General features: G+C 43.3%; 1 protein-coding gene and 1 pseudogene across 2 annotated transcripts in view; both read left to right on the top strand.

Moving 5' to 3' along the window:
- The first annotated feature begins 1,951 nt into the window (after window positions 1-1,951).
- On the top strand, window positions 1,952-2,060 carry LOC140494284 (5S ribosomal RNA; annotated as a pseudogene).
- A 3,199-nt stretch (window positions 2,061-5,259) lies between these two features.
- sorl1 (sortilin-related receptor, L(DLR class) A repeats containing) overlaps window positions 5,260-21,503 on the top strand; it is a 195,923-nt gene continuing 179,679 nt past the window's right edge. For both annotated transcript variants that reach the window (XM_072593453.1, XM_072593454.1), the window contains exon 1: window positions 5,260-5,559. In XM_072593453.1, coding sequence (XP_072449554.1) covers window positions 5,260-5,559 — 300 coding nt within the window. The remainder of the gene's footprint in view (window positions 5,560-21,503) is intronic.

A 21,503-nucleotide genomic window follows, 5' to 3' on the forward strand; every position in this document is an offset into this window, starting at 1 on the left:
ATTAGCAGGGGGATTGAGTTTAAGAGCCATGAGGTTATGCTGCAGCTCTATAGAACCCTGGTTAGACTATACTTGAAATATTGTGTTCAGTTCTGGTCACCTCATTATAGGAAGGATGTGGAAGTTTATTGCTTCCTGCACTTCCTGTCCCGTTATAGGCACATTCAATAGGGAATCCTGCTCCGTGTTTATATTGGGGAGCTCTAGATTTTCAAAAAAGGACTGCATTCCCATTGTACCGTGTTTGCCCCCTCTGACCGATATAGCTCTGCAACGTATTCCCTAAACCTAACATTGATCATCTTCAACTCATGGGTAATTGTACAGGGTGCAGAGGAACTTTACCAGGATGCTGCCTGGACTGGAGGTCATGTCTAATGAAGAAAGTTTGAGGGAGCTAGGGCTTTTCTCTTTGGAGTGAAGAAGGATGAGTGGTGACTAGATAGGGATGTAAAGATAATGAGAGGCATAGATAGAGTGAATAGTCAGAGACGTTTCCCCAGGGCAGAAATGGAAATTCCAAGGGGGCATAATTTAAGGTGATTGGAGGAAGGTTTAGGGGGAGATGTCAGAGGTAGGTTCTTTACACAGAGAATGATGGGTGCATGGAATGCATTGCCAGCAGTGGTAGTAAAGTCAGAGTTGAGTAAAGTACAGTAGCTTTATTTGTTTCTACCGCACACAGCTGGTACAATAAAAACAAGAGTGTTCCTCCAGGACCTAGGTGTTATATGAACACACAGAATACATAAGAGTACAGTCATACATAGGGCAGCATAAAGTGCAAGACAGCACAGTAATTCCTGATGAGACAAGACAAAAGGCACAGTGGTGGACAAATTACATTGTAACAATGAATGATCATTAATAAAACATTATTTTAGCAGCAATTCAAAAAGTTGTCTGAAAATTGCAATGCAGTAGTGTGTGATCATACAGTGTTGAGGAGCTGAAAATGTGTTGCTGGAAAAGCGCAGCAGGTCAGGCAGCATCCAAGGAACAGGAGAATTGACGTTTTTGGCATAAGCCCTTCTTCAGGAAAGCCTGCTCCATGTTTATATTGGGGAGCTCCAGATTTTCATAAGCCCTTCTGCAGTGTTGAGCCTCATGGCTTGGGGGAAGAAACTATTGCAGTCTGGCTGTGAAAGATCAAATATTTTGGTATCTTCTGCCAGATGGTAGGAGGGAGAGGAATTTGAATGAAGGATGTGTGGGTCATCCACAATGCTGTTAGCCTTGTGGATGCAGTGTGTGGTGAGGAGAGACCCTGATGATTTTCTCAGCTGTCCTCACTATCGTAGGATCTTACAATCTGAGAGAGTGCAATTCCCAAACAAGGCAGTGATGCAGCTGCTTAGGATACACTCAATTAACCCTCTAAAATGTGGTGAGAATGGGGGTGGAAGATGAGCTTTCCTCAATCTACACAGAAAGTAGAGACGCTGCTGGGCTTTCTTGGCTACGGAGCTGGTGTTGAGGGACCAGGTAAGATAATCCGCCAGGACGACACCAAGAAATTTAGTGCTCTTCACAATCTCCATGGGGAAAGCCATTGACGTCCAACGGAGAGTGATTGCTCCATGTCTTCCTGAAGTCAACAACCAACTCTTTCATTTTGTCCACGTTCAGAGACAGGTTGTTGGCTCCGCACCAGTCCGTTAGCCACTGTACCTCTTCTCTGTATGCTGACTTGTTCCTACTAATGAGACCCACTACCGTTGTGTCATCAACGTAATGATATAATTCGAGCTGTGCATCATTGCACAGTCGTGTCAGCAGGGTGGACAGCAGTGTACTGATCACACAGCCCTGGGGGGCCCCATGCTCAGTGTGATGGTGTTGAAAATGCTGTTCCCAATCCAGATTGACTGACTGAGGACTGCCAGTCAAGAAGTCCAGGATCCAGTTACAGAGGGAGGTATTAAAGTCCAGCAGACTCAGCTTTCCATTTGCCTATGGCCATACTAGTCTGAAAATGCCTGATCTTGAAAGCTAAGTAGACTCAGGCCTGGTTAGTACTTGGATGGGAGACCACCTGGGAATACCAGGTGCAGTAGGCTTTTGGGGTGGCACAGTGGTTATCACTGCTGCCTCACAGCACCAGAGACCCGGGTTCAATTCCTGCCTCGGGTAACTGTCTGTGTAGAGTTTGCACATTCTCCCTGTGTCTGCGTGAGTCCCCTTCGGATGCTCTGGTTTCCTCCCACAGTTAAAAGATTAGGTGAATTGGCCATGCTAAATTGCCCATAATGTTAGGTGAAGGGGTAAATGTAGGGGAATGGGTCTGTGTGGGTTGCTCTTCAGAGGGTTGGTGTGGACTTGTTGAGCCAAAGGGCCTGTTTCCACACTGTAAGTAATCTAATCAATCAGGTGCTGAGGAATGATAGTATCAAATGCAGAACTGAGGTCTATGAACAGTAATCTGATGTAGATATCTTTCTTGTCCAGGTGGGTGAGGGCCAGATGGAGGGTGGTGGAGATGGCATCATCTGTTGAGTGGTTGGGACAATACGCAAACTGCAGGGTGTCCAGCGGAGGGGGGGAGCAGCAGGGTCTTAATATGCCTAATCATGAGCCTCTCGAAACACTTCATGATGAAGGGTGTTAACGCAACAGGGCAATAGTTGTTGAGGCAGGACAATGAAAACCTCTTCGGCACGGGGATGACAGCAGCAGTCTTGAAACACTGGAACTATGGCACAGCTCAGGGAGATGTTAAAGATGTCCGTGAAAACATCCACCAGCACGTCTGAGCATCCTCTGTACACTCTGCCAGGAATGTTATCTGGTCCATCAGCCTTATATGGGTTGACTCTGCATAGTGTTTCCTCACATCAGCAATGGTAAGACAACACCTGGTCATTGGGAGGGAGATGGTCTTCCTCAATGCATGTCATTCCATGTTTCAAATCATGCACAGAAATTGTTCAACTCAGCTGGGAGGGAGACATCATCAGCACAAGCAGGCGCTGCCGTTCTGTGGTTGGTGATAGCCGGAACACCCTTCCACATGCTCCACATATCACCATTTTCCTGAAAAAGACTGTGTATTCTATGTGTGTATGCGTGCTATGCCTCTTTGATGGCCTGGGACAGATTGGCCCTCGCTGTTGTTAGGGCCGCCTTATCAGCTGCTCTGAAGGTAGAATCACGGATTGTCAACAGTGCACACTTCCACGGCTTCTGGTTAGGGCAAGAAGTGATGGTCTTTTTTTTTAAGGAAGATAGGAAAACGCCCGAGTGGCTAGTGACAAGCACTGCCCTTCAAACCAAAGGGCAACGCTGTGTGATCAAAAAGGTGAAGGGGAGGGTAGGGATTAAATCAAAATAGAGTTGGACGGGGAAATAATACACTCCACTCCCTGCGGCGCCCACCTCTCCATGAACGACTGCAGGGTGTTGGTGGACACCGCGTGCTCCTTCTCCAAGGACACCCGGGCTCTAACGTAACCCCGGAAGAGGGGCAGGCAGTTGGCCCTAACGACCCCCTCCACGGCCCGCTGCCTGGACCTGTTGATGGCCAGTTTGGCCAGGCCCAGGAGTAGACCCACGAGGAGGTCTTCGGACCTGCCCTCCCTCCTCCGTACCGGGTGCCCGAAGATCAGGAGCGTGGGACTGAAGTGCAGCCAAAAGCAGAGGAGAAGGTTTTTAAGAAAATCAAAAAGGGAGTGCAAACGCCCACACCCAATATATACATGGTCCACTGACTCCACAGAACAAGCAGTTGGGCTGGGAGTCCATGAACCACTGCAATCTGCGGTTGCAGGGGACTGCTGCGTGCAGCACCCTCCACCCCAGATCCCCGAGAGAAAGGGGGAGGACTCCCGCGTAGAGAGCCCTCCACTGGGGATCTCCACCGCCCGGTGGCAAATGGGCACGCCAAGGCGTGTCCGGACAGTGGATGAGGGAGAAGAGGTGGATGGTGTGCAGCAGCAGTCTGTATAGGGCCTTCCTTTTTATATCCTTGAAGGCGGCTCAGGTTGTGGGGCACAGGCTCCCGCGGGAAGTACGGGACCTTGGGGCCAATGTGAAATTCCGTCCGGGCTGGGGTGAGCGCGGACGGGATCCCACCGCACACCTGAGCATCCTCCAACAGGTGCACTAAGTCGGGTCCGAGCACTGCCGTTTTAAGGCGTCGGATGGCGGTGGCCACATACCAGATGTCTACCGCTGCCCTGCTCGCTATGTCCTGTGGCAGCGTCCAGCCCAGGCCCCCGGCGCCCAGCACGTCCCTGACCTTGGTCACCCTCGCCGCCATGGCCCTCCCCTCTGACAGCCACTCGAAACTGCGAGTATGGAGGTGCGGATTCCTGAGCAACGGCTTCCTGACGACAGCCGCTACTCCAGCCGGAGGGTAGGCGCAGCGCGATTCGACCATGTTCCAAACAGTGATCAGGTCCTGGTAAAAGACAGGCAGCGTCTTGAGGGTGACCTCCAAACCGTCACGGTCGACGAACAGGAGTTGCGTGTCATAATTAAGGCTACGCACCTGGTGGAAAAAACACATCGCCAGGGCGCACCACCTAGGAGGAGGTGGCCAGTTTTTCACCTGCTTCAGAACCGGTTTGACACAGCTGACAAGTGGTCTGCATGCTGGAATTAGCATAACAGAGAAATGTGTTCTGAGGAGCCAAGTTGGGGGCAGGGTCCTGCATGCATTGAGGATGTTTGTAATAGGGCAAGTCAGATACATCAGGGACATTTAAGCAACTCCTAGATAGGCACATGGATGATAGTTGAAGGGTATGTAGGTTAATTTGATTTTAGTAGGATAAAAAGTCGGCACAACATCGAGGGCCTGTACTGTTCTATATTCTTCTATGAGGTGTTCTTGCTCTAAAATGATATTAGAGTCCTGAAAATTAGAAAGATGAGATGTTGGTCCTCCAGCTCGCCTCGCTGTTTTTTTGACTGACTGCCTTCACACCCTGCTGTTGAATTCCGAAGTAAGGCTATTACCAAACTTCAAACATTAACTCTGGTTCTATTTTCTTTCTTTCTTTCTCTCTCTCTGTCCCACAGATCCCGCCAAACCCGCCGAGCCTCTCCGGCAATTTCTGTTCTTTCAGTCCGCCCTCCGTTCCGCCTCAACCAAGAGTCCCCGCCTCTCTTCCCCAAAAATGGCCAGCGTCGGGTAATTAAAGGGGCGGGGGCGGCCAGAGAGAGAGAGAGAGAGAGAGAGAGAGAAGTAAATCCTCCGTCAGAGAGAGAGAGAGAGAGAGAAAAAACAATCCAGCAGTGATCACCAGCGGCGTTAAGATGGCGGCGGGAGGTGTTAGAGTGCAGTGTGTTTGGAGCCTCCTGCAGCTGCTGCTGGCCCTCGGCGCGGCCCGGCGGCCCTTCTTCACCTCGCAGACGCTGCACCTCGGCGGGGGCGCCGGGGCCGGCGACCCTCAGGAGCGCGGCTTCTTCACGGTGGCGGCCGGCTCCAAGCATGGAGGTGCGGGCACGGTGCTGCCGGATCACGGCGACGGCCGGAGCAACCTGAGGGCGCTGAACCACCGGCACCGGTGGCGCAGGAGCATCGACGGAAAGGAGCAGCTGCAAGTCTTCGGACAGGTAGGTGGAGGACAGCAGACCCAGCACCAAAATAAACACCCACCCGACCCATCACACACTTGTCACCAACTGCCTACACATTTTCAATCCTTTTCAGAATGAATCTATTGCACATTCCCACATAAATCATACTAATCGTATTCCTGCAAATGCTTAACTTGATGATCACAGGCGGAAGTTACCGACAGCTTTTCTCTAAAATTACTCCTTCACCTTGCTTTTTAACACAATGTAATTTTGGTTTTTTTTTAACTCTTTCAGGTGTCAACCCCCCCCCTTTAAATTGATCTTTCCATTCTGCTGATTACTAAATTATCACCTCGTTTCAATTTCAACTAATACTGTTTTCTAAATGATCACTCCGTTTTGAATGCACCGATTGTGCTTGTAGAATAACCTTTTCGTTTGTGCAAATATTGGGATAAACCAGCATTGTAGACAGCAAGTGTAATGTTTTGTTGTTAAAATGTAAGGTGATGCTCGAGCGTTGTGTTTTTGCTAAAGTGATATTCATCTGTTTATGCGGATATACCTGGGTTTGTGTGTTTTTGGTTTAGAAATGTGTTAGGGCGGATGGGTGTCATTGCAGGATATCGTTTTATTATGTCGCGAAAATAAGAGACGTGTCCTTCCTTTCACTTACAGAAAAAGTCTTGGTTGAGGGACCACAGACAGTTGTGTTGAATGGTTTGTGTGCTGTGAATTTTTTAAAATTTAGAACCTATGGTGGGGTGAATAACTTGTTACCATGTTTTGTTTTTTTTTGGTAATATTTTGAGTGACCTGAAAAATGAGAAATTTAGTCAAGTTTATTTCAAGTTGAAGAAACACCTTGTAGGTTTGAGACGTTTTCTGATGTAGTTGATAGTTTGTTAGTACACAACACATTTCAACATTTCCTCTTTTGGATGGGCTGTGACGTAATGCCTTTCCCAGAATAAAGCAGTGTTTTTGCCCTGAAACCTCACTTTGGGTAAGAGGGCTGTCTGTCAAACAGCTGATGTCATGATTTGGATTGTCTGCTTATTGTGCTAAATGTGCATTTCTTAGGAATTTAACTTAACATCTGTGAAAGTTGAAGCATGTTTATTTTACACTTAAATCCAACTTAGGATATTGAAAGAGAATTTGATATTTAAAAATCTCATTTCTTAAAGATTTAAGATCAGCACATTTACCCATGGCTCAGGGATGGGCAGGACTGGCAGCTTAATGTTCCAGGATACAAACGCTACAGGAAGGATAGAAAGGGAGGCAAGAGAGATGGCGAAGTGGCATTTTTGATAAGGGATAGCATTACAGCTGTGCTGAGGGAGGATATTCCTGGAAATACACCCAGGGAAGTTATTTAGGTGGAGCTGAGAAATAAGAAAGGTATTGGGCAGCACGGTGGCACAGTGGTTAGCACTGCTGCCTCACAGTGCCAGAGACCCGGGTTCAATTCCTGCCTCGGGCGATAGACTGTGTGGAGTTTGCACATTCTCCCTGTGTCTGCGTGGGTTTCCTCCGGGTGCTCTGGTTTCCTCCCACAGTCCAAAGATGTGCAGGTCAGGTGAATTGGCCATGCTAAATTGCCTGTAGTGTTAGGTGAAGGGGTAAATGTAGGGACTGGGTGGGTTGCGCTTCAGCAGGTCGGTGTGGACTTGTTGGGCCGAAGGGCCTGTTTCCATACTGTAAGTAATCTAAACTTTCGAAAGCTGATTGGAGGCAGATGTTCGCAGGTAAAGGGATGGCTCGAAAATGGGAAGCTGTCAGAAATGAGATAACAAGAATCCAGAGAAAGTATATTCCTGTCAGGGTGTAAGGAAAGGCTGGTAGGTATAAGGAATACTGGATGACTAAAGAAATTGAGGGTTTGGTTAAGAAAAAGAAGGAAGCATATGTAAGGTATAGGCAGGATAGATCGAGTGAATCCTTAGAGTATAAAGGAAATAGGAGTATACTTCAGAGGGAAATCAGGAGGGCACATAGAATTAAGGAGAATCCAAAAGGTTTTTACAAATATATTGAGGACAAAAGGGTAACTAGGGAGAGATTAGGGCCCCTCAAAGATCAGCAAGGTGGCCTTTGTGTGGAGCCACAGAAAATGGGGGAGATACTAAATGAATATTTTCCATCTGTATTTACTGTGGAAAAGGATATGCAAGATATAGACTGTAGGGAAATAGATGGTGACAGCTTGCAAAATGTCCAGATTACAGAGGAGGAAGTGCTGGATGTCTTGTAACATGGATAAAAGATGAAAAGATGGATAAATCCCCAGTACCTGATCAGGTGTACCCGAGAAGTCTGTGGGAAGCTAGAGAAGTGATTGTTGGGCCTCTTGCTGAGATATTTGTATCATCGATAGTCACAGATGAGGTGCCAGAAGACTGGAGGTTAGCAAATGTGGTACCGCTGTTTAAGAAGGGCAGTAAAGACAAGCCAGGGAACTATAGACCAGTGAGCCTGACCTCGGTGGTGGCTAAGTTGTTGGAGGGAATCCTGAGGGACAGGATGTACATGTGTTTGGAAAGGCACGGACTGATTAGGGATAGTCAACATGGCTTTGTGCGTGGGAAATCATGTCTCACAAACTTGATTGAGTTTTTTGAAGAAGTAACAAAGAGGATTGATGAGGGCAGAGCAGTAGATATGATCTATATGGACTTCAGTAAGGCGTTCGACAAGGTTCCCCATGGGAGACTGTTTAGCAAGGTTAGATCTCATGGAATAAAGGGAGAACTAGCCATTTGGATACAGAACTGGCTCAAAGGTAGAAGACAGAGGGTGGTGGTGGAGGGTTGTTTTTCAGACTGGAGGCCTGTGACCAGTGGAGTGCCCCAAGGATTGGTGCTGAGTTCTCTACTTTCTGTCATTTACATAAATGATTTGGATGTGAGCATAAGAGGTACAGTTAGCAAGTTTGCAGATGACACCAAAATTGGAGATGTAGTGGACAGTGAAGAGGGTTACCTCCGATTACAACAGGATCTGGACCAGATGGGCCAATGGGCTGAGGAGTGGCAGATGGAGTTTAATTCAGATAAATGCGAGGTGCTGCATTTTGGGAAAGCAAATCTTAGCAGGATTTATACACTTATTGGTAAGGTTCTTGGGAGTGTTGCTGAACAAAGAGACTTTGGAGTGCAGGTTCATAGCTCCTTGAAAGTGGAGTCGCAGGTAGATAGGATAGTGAAGTAGGCGTTTGGTATGATTTCCTTTATTGGTCAGAGTATTGAGTACAGGAGTTGGGAGGTCATGTTGCGGCTGTACAGGACATTGGTTAGGCCACTGTTGGAATATTGCGTGCAGTTCTGGTCTCCTTCTTACTGGAAAGATGTTGTGAAACTTGAAAGGGTTCAGAAAAGATTTACAAGGATGTTGCCAGGGTTGGAGGATTTGAGCTATAGCGAGAGGCTGAACAGGCTGGGGCTGTTTTCCCTGGAGTGTCGGAGGTTGAGGGGTGACCTTAGAGGTTTACAAAATTATGAGGGGCATGGATAGGATAAATAGTCAAAGTCTTTTCCCTGGAGTCGAGGAGTCCAAACCTAGAAGGCATAGGTTTAGGGTAAGAGGGGAAAGATATAAAAGAGACCTAAGGGGCAACTTTTTCATGCAGAGGGTGGTACATGTGTGGGATGAGTTGCCAGAGGAAGTGGTGGAGGTTAACACAATTATAACGTTTTAAAGGCATTTGGATGGGTAAATGGGTAGGAAGGATTTGAAGGGATATGAGCCGGGTGCTAGCAGGTGGGACTAGATTGGTTGGGATAGCTGGTCGGCATGGACGGGTTGGACCGAAGGGTCTGTTTCCATGCTGGACATCTCTCTGACTTTATGACACCTTGTTGGCTGGTGGATACAAAATGGGTCAAATGACCTTCTGTTGTATCAATTTTGTCATCTTTTTAAGAAAATTGTAGGGATTAAGGTTTATTTACTTAACTCCTTTTTCACAAGTGTTTTCATTGGTTTATCTAACACTTTTGAAATAATTCGCAGTAAATTACAGGGCTGCATTTAACCAACGTGACCTCACCATACCAGCTCTTAAATGCTTGCCCACACCTTTCTCAATACTAAATTGTAACTCCTGTTTATTATTATTTTGGGCTGAGACCAGGATTCTGGATTAGTGGTGCTGGAAGAGCACAGCAATTCAGGCAGCATCCAAGTAGCTTTGAAATCGACGTTTTGGGCAAAAGCCCTTCATTGGGAATAAAGACAGTGAGCCTGAAGCGTGGAGAGATAAGCTAGAGGAGGAGGGTGGGGAGAAAGTAGCATAGAGTACAATGGGTGAGTGGGGGAGGGGATGAAGGTGATGGGTCAGGGAGGAGAGGGTGGAGTGGCACTGAGGAAGCGAATGTGGCTGTGGTAACGAGTTTGTTTCACGACATGATTGAAGACCTTCAGGGCAGAGGAAATGACCTGGGAGTTGCAGTGGGAGAGGGACTCCCTGAGATGCTTGTAGAGAGAGGAGGAAATCTTCTTCAAGGCAGGCATTCTTGCAAGAGGTTTCGCAGTAGGGTTAAAATCAACGAGGTAAAAACAATGACTGCAGATGCTGCCTGAACTGCTGTGCTCTTCCAGCACCACTAATCCAGAATCTAGTTTCCAGCATCCGCAGTCATTGTTTTTACCTCTGAGACCAGGATTGGCATTTGGAGGTGGCAGAGCTTTCAAACATACTCTGCAATTCTCTCCCTAAACGTATCTTGCTGTACCTCTTTTTTTCAAAAGCTTGCTGAAATTTACCATTTTCACTTTGTATCCCACCTTCTTTTGTCTAATGTTATGAAATGCTTTGGACAACGCTGCTAGGTTATAAATCTGTGCAATTGCATAATATTATGAAAAGAGGACGATTGTGATACCACATAAAAACAGACAGGGTTCCCCTTGATCTCTGACCCAATTTTGAAATGATGATCCCTAATCATCTTAAGCAACAATTTCAGCTCCAAACAACTAAAGTTTTTTTGAACATATATTGTTTTTAAAATTCTGTTTTTTCTTGCCTTTGAATGTCTGCATTCTAAATGTTTCTGAACTAGGTCAAGAATGGAAAACAGTTCAGTTTGCTGAAATCCTGGTCTAAGTTGCATCTCTTGCAGTGAACAAGGAGCTGCCTCACAACTGAAAGAATTGGGACAGAGGTCCATGTTTCACCACATTCTCCACTGACTTCTCCATTTAGTCTCATAAAATATGTTTGGGGTGGGTGGGGGGGAAATCTTTAAAATGATTTTCTTGCTATCTTGATTTTTGTTTTTGTTTCTTCCATGCACTACCTTGTGTAAACAACACCTGCGTGCTTGTAATGTCAAAATTGTTTTCAGCATTTTATTGAACTTGTGAAAAAATGGTGAAATTCTGGTTTTGAAGTTGCTATTGTTGTTGCAGTGATTTTTTGAAGTTACATTTTGAAGCAATTACACACTTATGAAAACTTAGTTAAAAGCTGCTTGTGGTGATATCCTTTTATGTATAAGACAGTTTGAGTCTAAATGCTTTAAATACATATTTTTGTAGTGATTATAACAAAATCATTGTTGGATTAGGGCAGTTAATCTGGTCCAATCAGGGAGTCCTGGCTGATAGATGTGAACAGGAATGTCAGATCCCCTGTTCACACTCAGAGTTGGCTCTGAGGGAGCTGGGTCAGTGTTGAGAACTCCCCATGTAAATAAAAGGTGACTTGGTGATGGGCTACTGGCCTCTGTGGAGTTCTTTCAGTTTTGATGTTGAGTATTTTATAGTAAATAAATAATTAATAATTGCAGCATGCATTTACAGGGTATTTTTATTCTGCAACTCCTGTGGGAATTTTTCCAGTCTCTTCCTTCCACAGAGTTAGGACCATATGCTTAGTTGGAGATGAAATTTTTTTGAGTGAGCATATTTTAATGGGAAACATAGACAAGAGAGACAAGGAAAGGAGTTCAGAAGAGTTGATGGTACTCCCGTGAGGTGGGGATATGGTAGTGGTGGAAAGGGGAACCTTACAACACAGATTTGTACTTTTTAAAATTTTTGTACTGTATTTGTAGTGATTTGATTTTCAGGAGCCACACTTTCGACTATGTCAACCAACAGTGAGATGTACCCTCCTCTCATTTATCTTTCCACCCTTCAGGCACTCTGCCTGTATTCCTGATGAAGGGCTTTTGCCCGAAACGTCTATTTTCCTGCGCCTCAGATGCTGCCTGAACTGCTGTGCTTTTCCAGCACCACTCTAATCTCAACAGTGAGATGTAAGGCTGGAGCAGGCTATTGGAGTAGATTGAGGCCATTGAGGAATATTTTAAAAATGAATAACTTGTATTCTATATTGACAAGAGTGCCAATATAAGTATTCTTGAGTAAGTGGAAAGTAGTGTGAGTCAGCATTGTAGGTTGCAGAAGTTTGGAGCAATTGAATTTTCAAAGAGACTGGGGTTGAAAGGCACAACATCTATGTTTCAAAATGACGGCCATTCAGAATTGGGGCTGGGCAAGTGATGGTGAACACGAAAGATATCTTGTCAGTTTTCATAGATAACCCTTTAAGGATATCCAGCCTAATCTTGACTAGGATTCAAGGCATGTTCTATTCCACTTCATGATGCAAGATTTTGGGATTGAAATTAAAATCTGTAATGATCACTGCACTTTTAATTGCTTCACAACTCCGGGCTGTTGATGAGAATCTAAAGATGTCCAATTCATTTTGTTCTGCCTCTCAACTGATATAAATTTATAAAAACAGGTGACAGTAGAAAATTTAGAAGGGTTCTTATGGTGCAGTGGTCATGTCCCTATCCCTGGACTGGGAGGCCTGGGTTCAAATTCTACCTGCTGCAGAGGTGTGTAATAACATCTCTGAACAGGTTGATTAGAAAAATACTTAATTTAAATTTTTAAAAAGTAGAAAAAAAAAGAGCCTTTTTTATGTTTGTTTTGCAATAATGAAACAGTTAAACTGTAAAGGAATCTTGTGTCATGGGGTTTAAAGAAATAGCTGGGGAAAATATTAATCCAAGCATTTAAAAATTAATTACCAGTAGGTTAGTCAGTAAACTCAACACAATTAACTCATGTTCTATAGCTGGAACTTTTAAATTGTCAGAAAGAGGTTGGCACCAGTAAAATTATTGTTAGGTATACACTTGGTTTGCTCTGCACGAGTTGAACTGAATTTGGGCACCCTTTGGGCATTGGCATTTTTTGAGTGAGTGCCTCTCGGCTAGGAAAAGATAAAGATCAGCCAGGTTTCTGTTTTTCTTATCCATTTTCAATCTGAAAATTAAGAGTCATTGGAATTCTCTACTCAAGGGTGTGTTTAAAGTAAAGATTAGTAATCAGAAATCTCTCAGTGGCGTAGTGTTATGGATGGCCGTAAAAGGTGAAGAAGTGTTGAATCTAACGTGTTCTTCTGCAATATTGTTGATGCAGGCTTTACTGACTGAATGGCAGACTCCTGTTCCTTGTGTCCTCAGTAACCTTCTTATTCTCGTGATCTAACTTTCGGTCAAGATTATCAAAGTTTGAGACCAGTGGAGCAAGACCTTGATTGTAGGTAGCTTCATGAGATAAGGAAGAAAATTGATGGATGGGAAAACTACACATGCACCATAAATCAAAGAAACAACATTCTGATTTTAATTCTTCAAAATGGATTTCAACTTTCCTTATAAACATGTTCCATTTAAATATTGGAACACCCTGGTTTTGGTGTGTCTGTATTTCAGATTTTAAGTCATAATAAAAAGGAAGATGTCTGGTTTCATTTTAGTTTTGTATTCTAAACTTGGCCAAGCTATTTGTCTTTCTCTTGTCTTTGTATCAAGCCTATTGTTCTGTGAATTGCAGATGTATCCAGTGCTTCAAGATTAAGACTAAACCCCAGCTATATGAGAAAAAAGTCTTTTCTGTTAGAAACACAGGACTCAAAAACTCAACAGGTTTGATAGTATCTGTGGAGAGAGAAGCAGTTCAATGTCAAGTATGACTCTGCCTTTAGAACTGAAAATTAGAGGCAGAGCAGGGGCAAAGGGAGCAAATGATGGAGAGGCAAAGAGAAAGGGTGATGTAAAATTGCAGTGAAAGGGAGAGAATGGTTGCTATCTACTATGAGCAAAGTAAGCAAAACATGAACAAGACAAGGCTGTGTTTGTGTTGAATGGGGAAAGAATGGAAGAAAAAAATGGAGAACTGTCATCATCCAGTCTGGCTGTGAAGTTGGGGAAATCAATATTGAGTCTTAGAGACTGTAAAGTGCCCAAGTGGAAAATGTGTTCTGATCATCACTTGAAATGTTAACCTTTTTACTGTCCACAGACGCTGCTAGACCTACTGAGTGTTTCCAGCATAGGGTCATAGAGATGCACAACATGGAAACAGACCCTTCGGTCCAACTCATCCATGCTGACCATTTATCCTAACCTAATCTAGTCCCATGTTGTCAGCATTTGGCTGATCTCCCTCTAAATTCTTCCTATTCAAATACCCATCCAGATGCCTTTTAAATATTGCAATTGTCACAGCCTCCACCACTTCCTCTGACAGCTCATTCCATAAACGCACCATTCCTCTGCATGAAAAAGTTGACCCTTAGGTCCCTTTTATATCTTTCACCTCAGAGATTTAAAGAATTGTTGCAGGAAACTAATTATGTTTGTCAGTTGTTGCACATTAGGAATAATCAGATTAAGAAGATAAAGGTGGATGAGTTGCTCTCATATAAGGCCATCCAAGGATGTGAACAGGATATTTTGCTTGGACCTTAATCACAGGACCAGATGATCCACATTGTAAAAGAAAAGTGGAGACTTCATTTATGACTAGGAAACAGAAGAAATTGTACTGTTTAGCTATTTTGTTTCTTTTCATAAATCTGTATTAAACAAATAACCAAGCTCCGTTAATTGCAATGTGGAAATCTGGCATTCTATTTAATTACCTTTTTCTGAGGATCAGGGAATGTTTATGCAGAATTTCCCTTTGGGTAATTAAGCTCTCTCTTTCGCTTTGATGCCGATTTTTCACTGTAAATTTGGAACCAGGAACCTAACAGACCCTGGAAGAAATCGTGCATATGGATTGATGCCACGTACTTTGATACTAAATGAATAGTAATCCATGTAGCTCTAATGCCTTTTGAATGTTGGGAACATTTGAACTCATCTGCAATTAATCTAAGTTTAGTCTAATGTGGCCTGTACTCCTAGCATGTACAAACCAGTCTCCTGGTCTACCATAATGAACTAGCTTCCTGATGAAGGAGCAGCGCTCTGAAAACTTGTACTTCCAAATAAACCTGTTCAACTATAACCTGGTGTTGTGATTTTTAATTTTTACCATAATGAAATTGCAGCTTGCACCATAAAATTGGAAGATGTCTGCTTGAAACTCAAACTACTGCTTGATTAGTTGTTGAATAGCTGAAATCCAAAATTACTACTTCGTCTCCCCTTCTCAACCTCACCCCTCACCCTGATGGGTAGTGATTCTTGAGTTAAATCAACACCAGTCATCTACATTCCCTCTTTTTCACTTGCTTATTTATTCATTCTCTCTCTAGTGCTCTCGCTCTCACTAATGAGGGAGCAACCTGCTGATCCTCTGGGACAATGGTGACTTTACCATTGTTTTATAACCAGCTAGATCTGTGTCCAAAGCTTGAGACCTGTGACCTGAAATAATCAATTTTCTCAAATAAAAAAATCAAGATGTTTTAGCTCATTTGACTTTTATTTTTTAAATTAATGCATATATTACAAAATTAGAATCCAAACTGTCTTGCTGCATGGCCAAGTTTTATATCTCTAATAACCAGAAAACCCTTTACTTCAGTGCCCAATCATTTTATAATTGGGGGAAAAAGAAATCATTCATGGATGTAGATGTCACTGGCAAGGCCATCATTTATTGTCTGAATTTAATTTCCCTTGTGCTAAATGCCTTGTCTTATTGGACTCTTTCAGAGGGCAGTTAAGTTAGTCACGTGTGGGCTAGACAAATAAGTGTGGCAGATTTCTTTCCATTGTGAATGGCAATCTATGATGGTGAGACCTTTCATGTCCGAATTCCATTTACTGTGGTGGTATTTGGTCCTATGGCCTTTGTATTAGAGTTAGTCTGGGCCTCCTTGATTTCCTGTCCAGTCACCATTACCACCATCTTGCCATGGTGATGTAATTCAAGTTAGGATAGTGTGTATTTCAAAGTAATTGTTAAAAATCATTTTAAAACAAATTTTGAAGCTCTTGATTTATCAATTTAAACTGCAACCTGTTGTCAAAGTAAATGCAAGAAAATTGCCAAGTGGGCAGATGCTAATGGAGAAGTTCACTGAGTGAATGGCCTTCTGTTCAAGAGTAATGGATATCTCGGAAGATGACCAACTTGGACTGTAAAACCTCAGTTGAAAATTGGGAAGTTTACTTTTCATTCTACATGGTGATTCAGAAATGTATTAGTTTCACGTAAACCCTCTTAAATTGACATTTTTATTTTATCTTATCCAATTTGTGTATCAGCTTGTACAACTATGTCCCCAGTTTTATAAAATAGCTGTGTCTAAATGGGGAAATACTAAACTTTCCTTCACAAAGCTTGAGTATTTACTGCATATAATATCAATTTGAAAGAGTTAGTTCAACATCTTTTTAAAGCCTTTCTATAGTCTACTTTTCCGTGCTATCTATCTCTATGATTCTATACATTCTTCTCAATATGTGAGAGACAATATAGTGGCAATAATACGTAAGGAAGGCAATGGTAATGACACTAAACTAGTGATCCAGAGTCCAAGACCCATATTTTTGGGATATGTGTGCTTGGAACTGTGGGTGGTGTACTGACATGGATAGAGAACTGTTTGCAGGTTGGAAGCCAAGAATAGGAATTTTGACTGGCAGGCACAAGTGAGGTACTGCAGGCATCAGTGCCTGGACCCCTCAAAATATATTAATGATTCAGATGCGACAACTATATGTAATCTGTCCAAGTTCACAGATGGCATACAGCTGGGTCAGAGTGTGAGCTGTGAGGAGGATGCAGAGATGCTTCATTGTAATTTGGACACGTTGAGTGGTAAGCACATGCACGGTAGCTGATGTATAATGTGGATAAATAGATAATCTAATTTTGGTAGCACAAAGCATGAAGGCTGATTATTATCTGAATAGCAACATATTTGGAAAGGTGGAAGTGCAATAGGACCCAGTGATGTTTGTACACCAGTCACTGAAAGTAGGCATGCAATCGAGAAGGCAAGTGATACTAAAAGGCATAGGTTTAAGGTGAGAGGGGAAAGATTTAAAAGGGACCTAAGGAGCAACGTTTTCCCACAGGGTGGTGCGTGTATGGAATGAGCTGCCAGAGGAAGTGGTGGAGGCTGGTACAATTACAACTTTGAAAATGCATCTAGGTAGGTATATGCATAGGAAGGGTTTAGAGGGATATGGGCCAAGTGCTGGCAAATGGGACTAGATTAATTTAGGATATCTGGCTGTCATGGACAAGTTAGACTGAAGAGTCTGTTTCTGCACTGTGCATCTCTGACTCTATATTGGTAAATGGTATGTCATGAGAAGATTTGAGTTCAGGAGCAGGGATTAGATTCTAGATTAGATTAGATTCTCTAGAGTAGAAACAGGCCCTTCGGCCTAACAAATCCACACCGCACCTTCTAAGAGAAACCCACCCAAACCCATTCCCCTACCCTTTATTTACTCCTGACTAATGCACCTAACACTGTGGGCAATTTAGCATGGCCAATTCACCTGACCTGCACATCTTTGGATTGTGGGAGGAAACCGGAGCACCCGGAGGAAACCCACGCAGACACGAGGAGAATATGCAAACTCCACACAGAGAAGCGGGAATCAAACCCAGGACCCTGGCACTGTGAGGCAGCAGTGCTATCTGAGGAAGGATGTTCAAATTATGGAGGGAGTGCAACAAAGGTTGACTGGACTGATGGCAACATTGACATATAAAGAGAGACTCAATTGTTTCGGGCTATATTGACTGGAGTTTAGAAAAGAGAGACGAGTGGGGAGATCGCTCAGAAACTTCAATTCTAACATTACTGTACAGAATACATGCAGGCAGGATAGTCCTGATAAACGGAAAGTCCAGAAACACTGATCACAGCCTAAGGATACGGGATAGATTGTGGAGAAACTTTAGATTCACTAGGTTTGATGCCAGAGCAATTTAATTTGTATGAGCAATTTAAGCCTATATTTTTTCGAACAATGAGAAGAGATCAATTTGAAGTATTTATAACATGCAAAAGGGGATTGATAAAGTAGACATGGAGAGGATGTTTTCTCATTGGGCAATCTAGAACAAGAGGTGGTAGTTTTAGGATGAAGGGTAGCAAGTAGATTTGAAACAGATGAGAAATTTCTTCCCCAAAGGGTTGTGTATCTATGGAATTCACTACCCATAACAGTGGATGCTGGGACATTGATTACATTTTAAAGAAGAAAATATACTTTTAATTCAGTAGTGGGTTAAAGGGTTATCGAGAGCAGGCAGAAAAGTGGAGTTGAGATGAAGATGAAATCAGCGATGATTGTATCAAATTGGGGAACGAGGTTGAGAGGCTTAATTGCCTTCTGCTTCTCGTTCTTATGTTCTAAATGTCTTCACCTCGAGGGTGGTGAACTTGTGGAATTCTGTCATGGAGAATGGTTAGGCCAAGATATTGAATGCTTTCAAGGATGAGTTAGATATGATTCTTATAGCTGAGGGGTTTGAAGAATGGGGAGTGGTGGTCTGGATGGATGATCAGCTATGATCTTAGTGAGTGGTGAAGTGGACTTGAAGGCCAAATGGCATATGCCTACTCCTATCTTCCATGTTTCTATTCCCATCTTCAATGATGGGGGAGCCCAACACGTGTGCAAAAGTCAGGGTTGAAGCATTTGCATCTGCCTTCAGCCAGAAGTCCAAAATAGGTGATCCTTATAAAATAAAAACAAAATACTGTGAATGTTGGGAAATCTGAAGCAAAAACAATAAATGCTGGAGAAACCCAGCAGGTCTGGCAACAGATGCTGATATTTGAGCTTATCGAGTATTGTCAATAATATCCAGAAAAGAATATTTGGAGGCTGAGGATACTATGAAGGTGTGGATCCTGACACCCTTTCAGCAATTGTACTTTTTTTCCAGAAGCTGTTCCAGTATTGCTACACCTCTGGGATCTACTTACCACCATGAAAACCACTCATGTATGTCCTGTGCACAAAACAGGACCAATTCAACCTGGCCAGTTACTGCCCTTTTCAGTTTATTCTCGATCATCAGCAATAGAAGGGGGTTGTTGACAGTGCTGTCGAGCACTATTTGCTCAGGCAATAATCTGCTCTGTGACGCTCAGTCTGGGTTCTTCCAGGGCCAAATAGCTTTTGACCGAATTTACAGCCTTAATCAAACATGGTCAAATGCATTGAATTCTGGATTGGATCAAAGAGTGACTGTACTTGATACTTGACCAAGCATGACATTTAGGAGCCCTAACATAACTGAAGTTAGTGGGAATTTAGGTGGGGTCACTTAAGTGCCAGGTTATGAGCATCTTCTTCTCTTGAAACTCAATGACATCACCATCTCCTATGTGAATGGAACTGGACCAGTCATTAATACTTGGCTATAAGAGCAGGTCAGGCGGCAGGGGATTCTGAAGTGAATAATTTATTTCCTATCTCCCCAAAAGTGTGTGTTGGAATACTGTCCACTTTCTTGGATGAGGGCAGCTCCATTTATCCAATGACCATTTAAAATGCCCTTAAAGTTGGCAAGTCTATTACTGTTATAGGCAGGGCATTCGACGCCCCTACCATTCTGAGTAAAGAACCTATCTCTGACATCTGTCCTCGATCTATCACCCCTTAGTTTAAAGCTGTGTCCCCTCATGCTAGCCATCATCATCCAGGGGAAAAGGCTCTCACTGTCCACCCTATCTAATCCTCTGATCATCTCGTATTGTCTCTATTAAAGTCACCCCTTAACTTCTTTGCTCTAACAAAAACAGCCTCAAGTCCCTTAGCCTTTCCTTATAAGGCCTTCCCTTCATGTAAGGCAACATGCTGGTAAATCTCCTCTGCGTCCACTATAATGCGGCGATCAGAGTCGTATGTAATATTCCACGTGCAGCCGCACCAGAGTTTTGTACAGCTGCAATATGACCTCATGGCTCCGAAACTCAGTCCCTCTACTAATAAAAGCTAACACGGTATATGCCTTCTTAACAGCCCTATCAATCTGGGTGGCAACCTTCAGGGATCTATGCACCCATACTGCCAAGAATCTTACCGTTTACCCAGTACTCTGTATTCCTGTTGCTCCTTCCAAAGTGAATCACCTTAGACTTTTCTACATTAAACTCCATTTGCCACCTCTCAGCCCTGCTCTGCAGCTTGTCTATGTCCCTTTGCAATCATCTGCAACATCCTTTCGCACTGTCCACAACACCACTGACCTTAGTGGCATCCACAAATTTACTAACCCATTCTTCTGTGCCCTCATCCAGATCATTTATAAAAATGGCAAACAGCAGTGGCTCCACAACAGATCCTTGCGGTACACCACGAGTAACTGAACTACCACCATCCTGTCGTCTTTCAGTCTGTCAGTTTCTGATCCAAACCATTAAATCACCCTCAATCCCACGCTTGCATATTTTCTGCAATAGCCTACTGTGGGGAACCTTAACAAACGCTTTACTGAAATCCATACACCACATCAACTGCTTTACACTCATCCACCTGTTTGGTCACCTTCTTAAAATAACTCAATAAATTTATCCCCACTCTTTGCTTTCTGTTAATTAACCAATCCTCTGTTCTAATACATTACCCATAATACCATAAACCTTTTACCTTATGCAGCAGCCTATTGTGCAGTACATGGTCAAATGCCTTCTGAAAGGCAGATACACCACATCCACCAGTTCCCCATTGTCCACTACACTCGTCATGTTCTCAAAGAATTCCAGTAAATTAGTTAGACATGAACCCTTGCTGCATCTACTCAATGGGACAACTTCTATCCAAATGTCTCACTATTTCTTTCTTGATTATAGATTCAAACATTTTCCCCATCACAGAAATTAAGCTTATGGCCTATAGTTATCCACCTTTTGTCTACCTCCTTTTTTTAAAAGGAAAAGAAACAGCAGCGTCATATTTGCAATTTTCTAATCTGCCGGAACCACCATAGAGACCAGTGAACTTCGGTAAATTACGACCACTAAATCTGAGACTTCTCCCACCATCTCATTTAGTACCCTGGGATGCATTCCATCAGGGCCAGAAGACTTGTCTATTTTTAGCCTCAATAACTTACACAGCACTATCTCTTTAGTGATAATAATTATTTCTAGATCATCACCTGCCATAGCCTCCTTATCAATTATTGGCATGTTATTTGTGTCTTCCATTGTAAAAGACTGAACAGATATTTTGTGCCAATGCCTCAGCCACTTCATTTCCCATTATTAAATTCCCTTCTCATCCTCTAAAGGACCAATGTTTACCTTTCACACCAAGCCACTCTTTCATTTTATATACTTGTACAAACTTTTGTTATCTGTTTTCATATTCTGAGCTAGTTACTCTCAATCTATCTTACCTTTCTTTTAAGCTCTTTGGAGGCTTTCTGTTGACCTTTAAAGATTTCCCAATCCTCTAGTTTCCCACTAAGCTTTGCCACTTTGTATGCATTAGCTTTCAATTTGATACCCTCCTTTATTTCCTTACTTATCCATGGATGAATATCCCTTTTCCTACAGTCCTTCTTTTCACTAGGATATATTTTTGCTGAGCACAGTGAAAAATCATTTTGAAAGCCCTCCATTGTTCCTCAATTGTCCCACTGTAGTGTCTTTACTACCAGCCTACCTAAGCCAACTCCTCCCTCATCCCACTGTAATCTCCTTTGTTTAAGCACAAGCCACTGGTATT

Source organism: Chiloscyllium punctatum, chromosome 23 (genome assembly GCF_047496795.1).
Source record: "Chiloscyllium punctatum isolate Juve2018m chromosome 23, sChiPun1.3, whole genome shotgun sequence".
Classification (NCBI taxonomy): domain Eukaryota; kingdom Metazoa; phylum Chordata; class Chondrichthyes; order Orectolobiformes; family Hemiscylliidae; genus Chiloscyllium; species Chiloscyllium punctatum.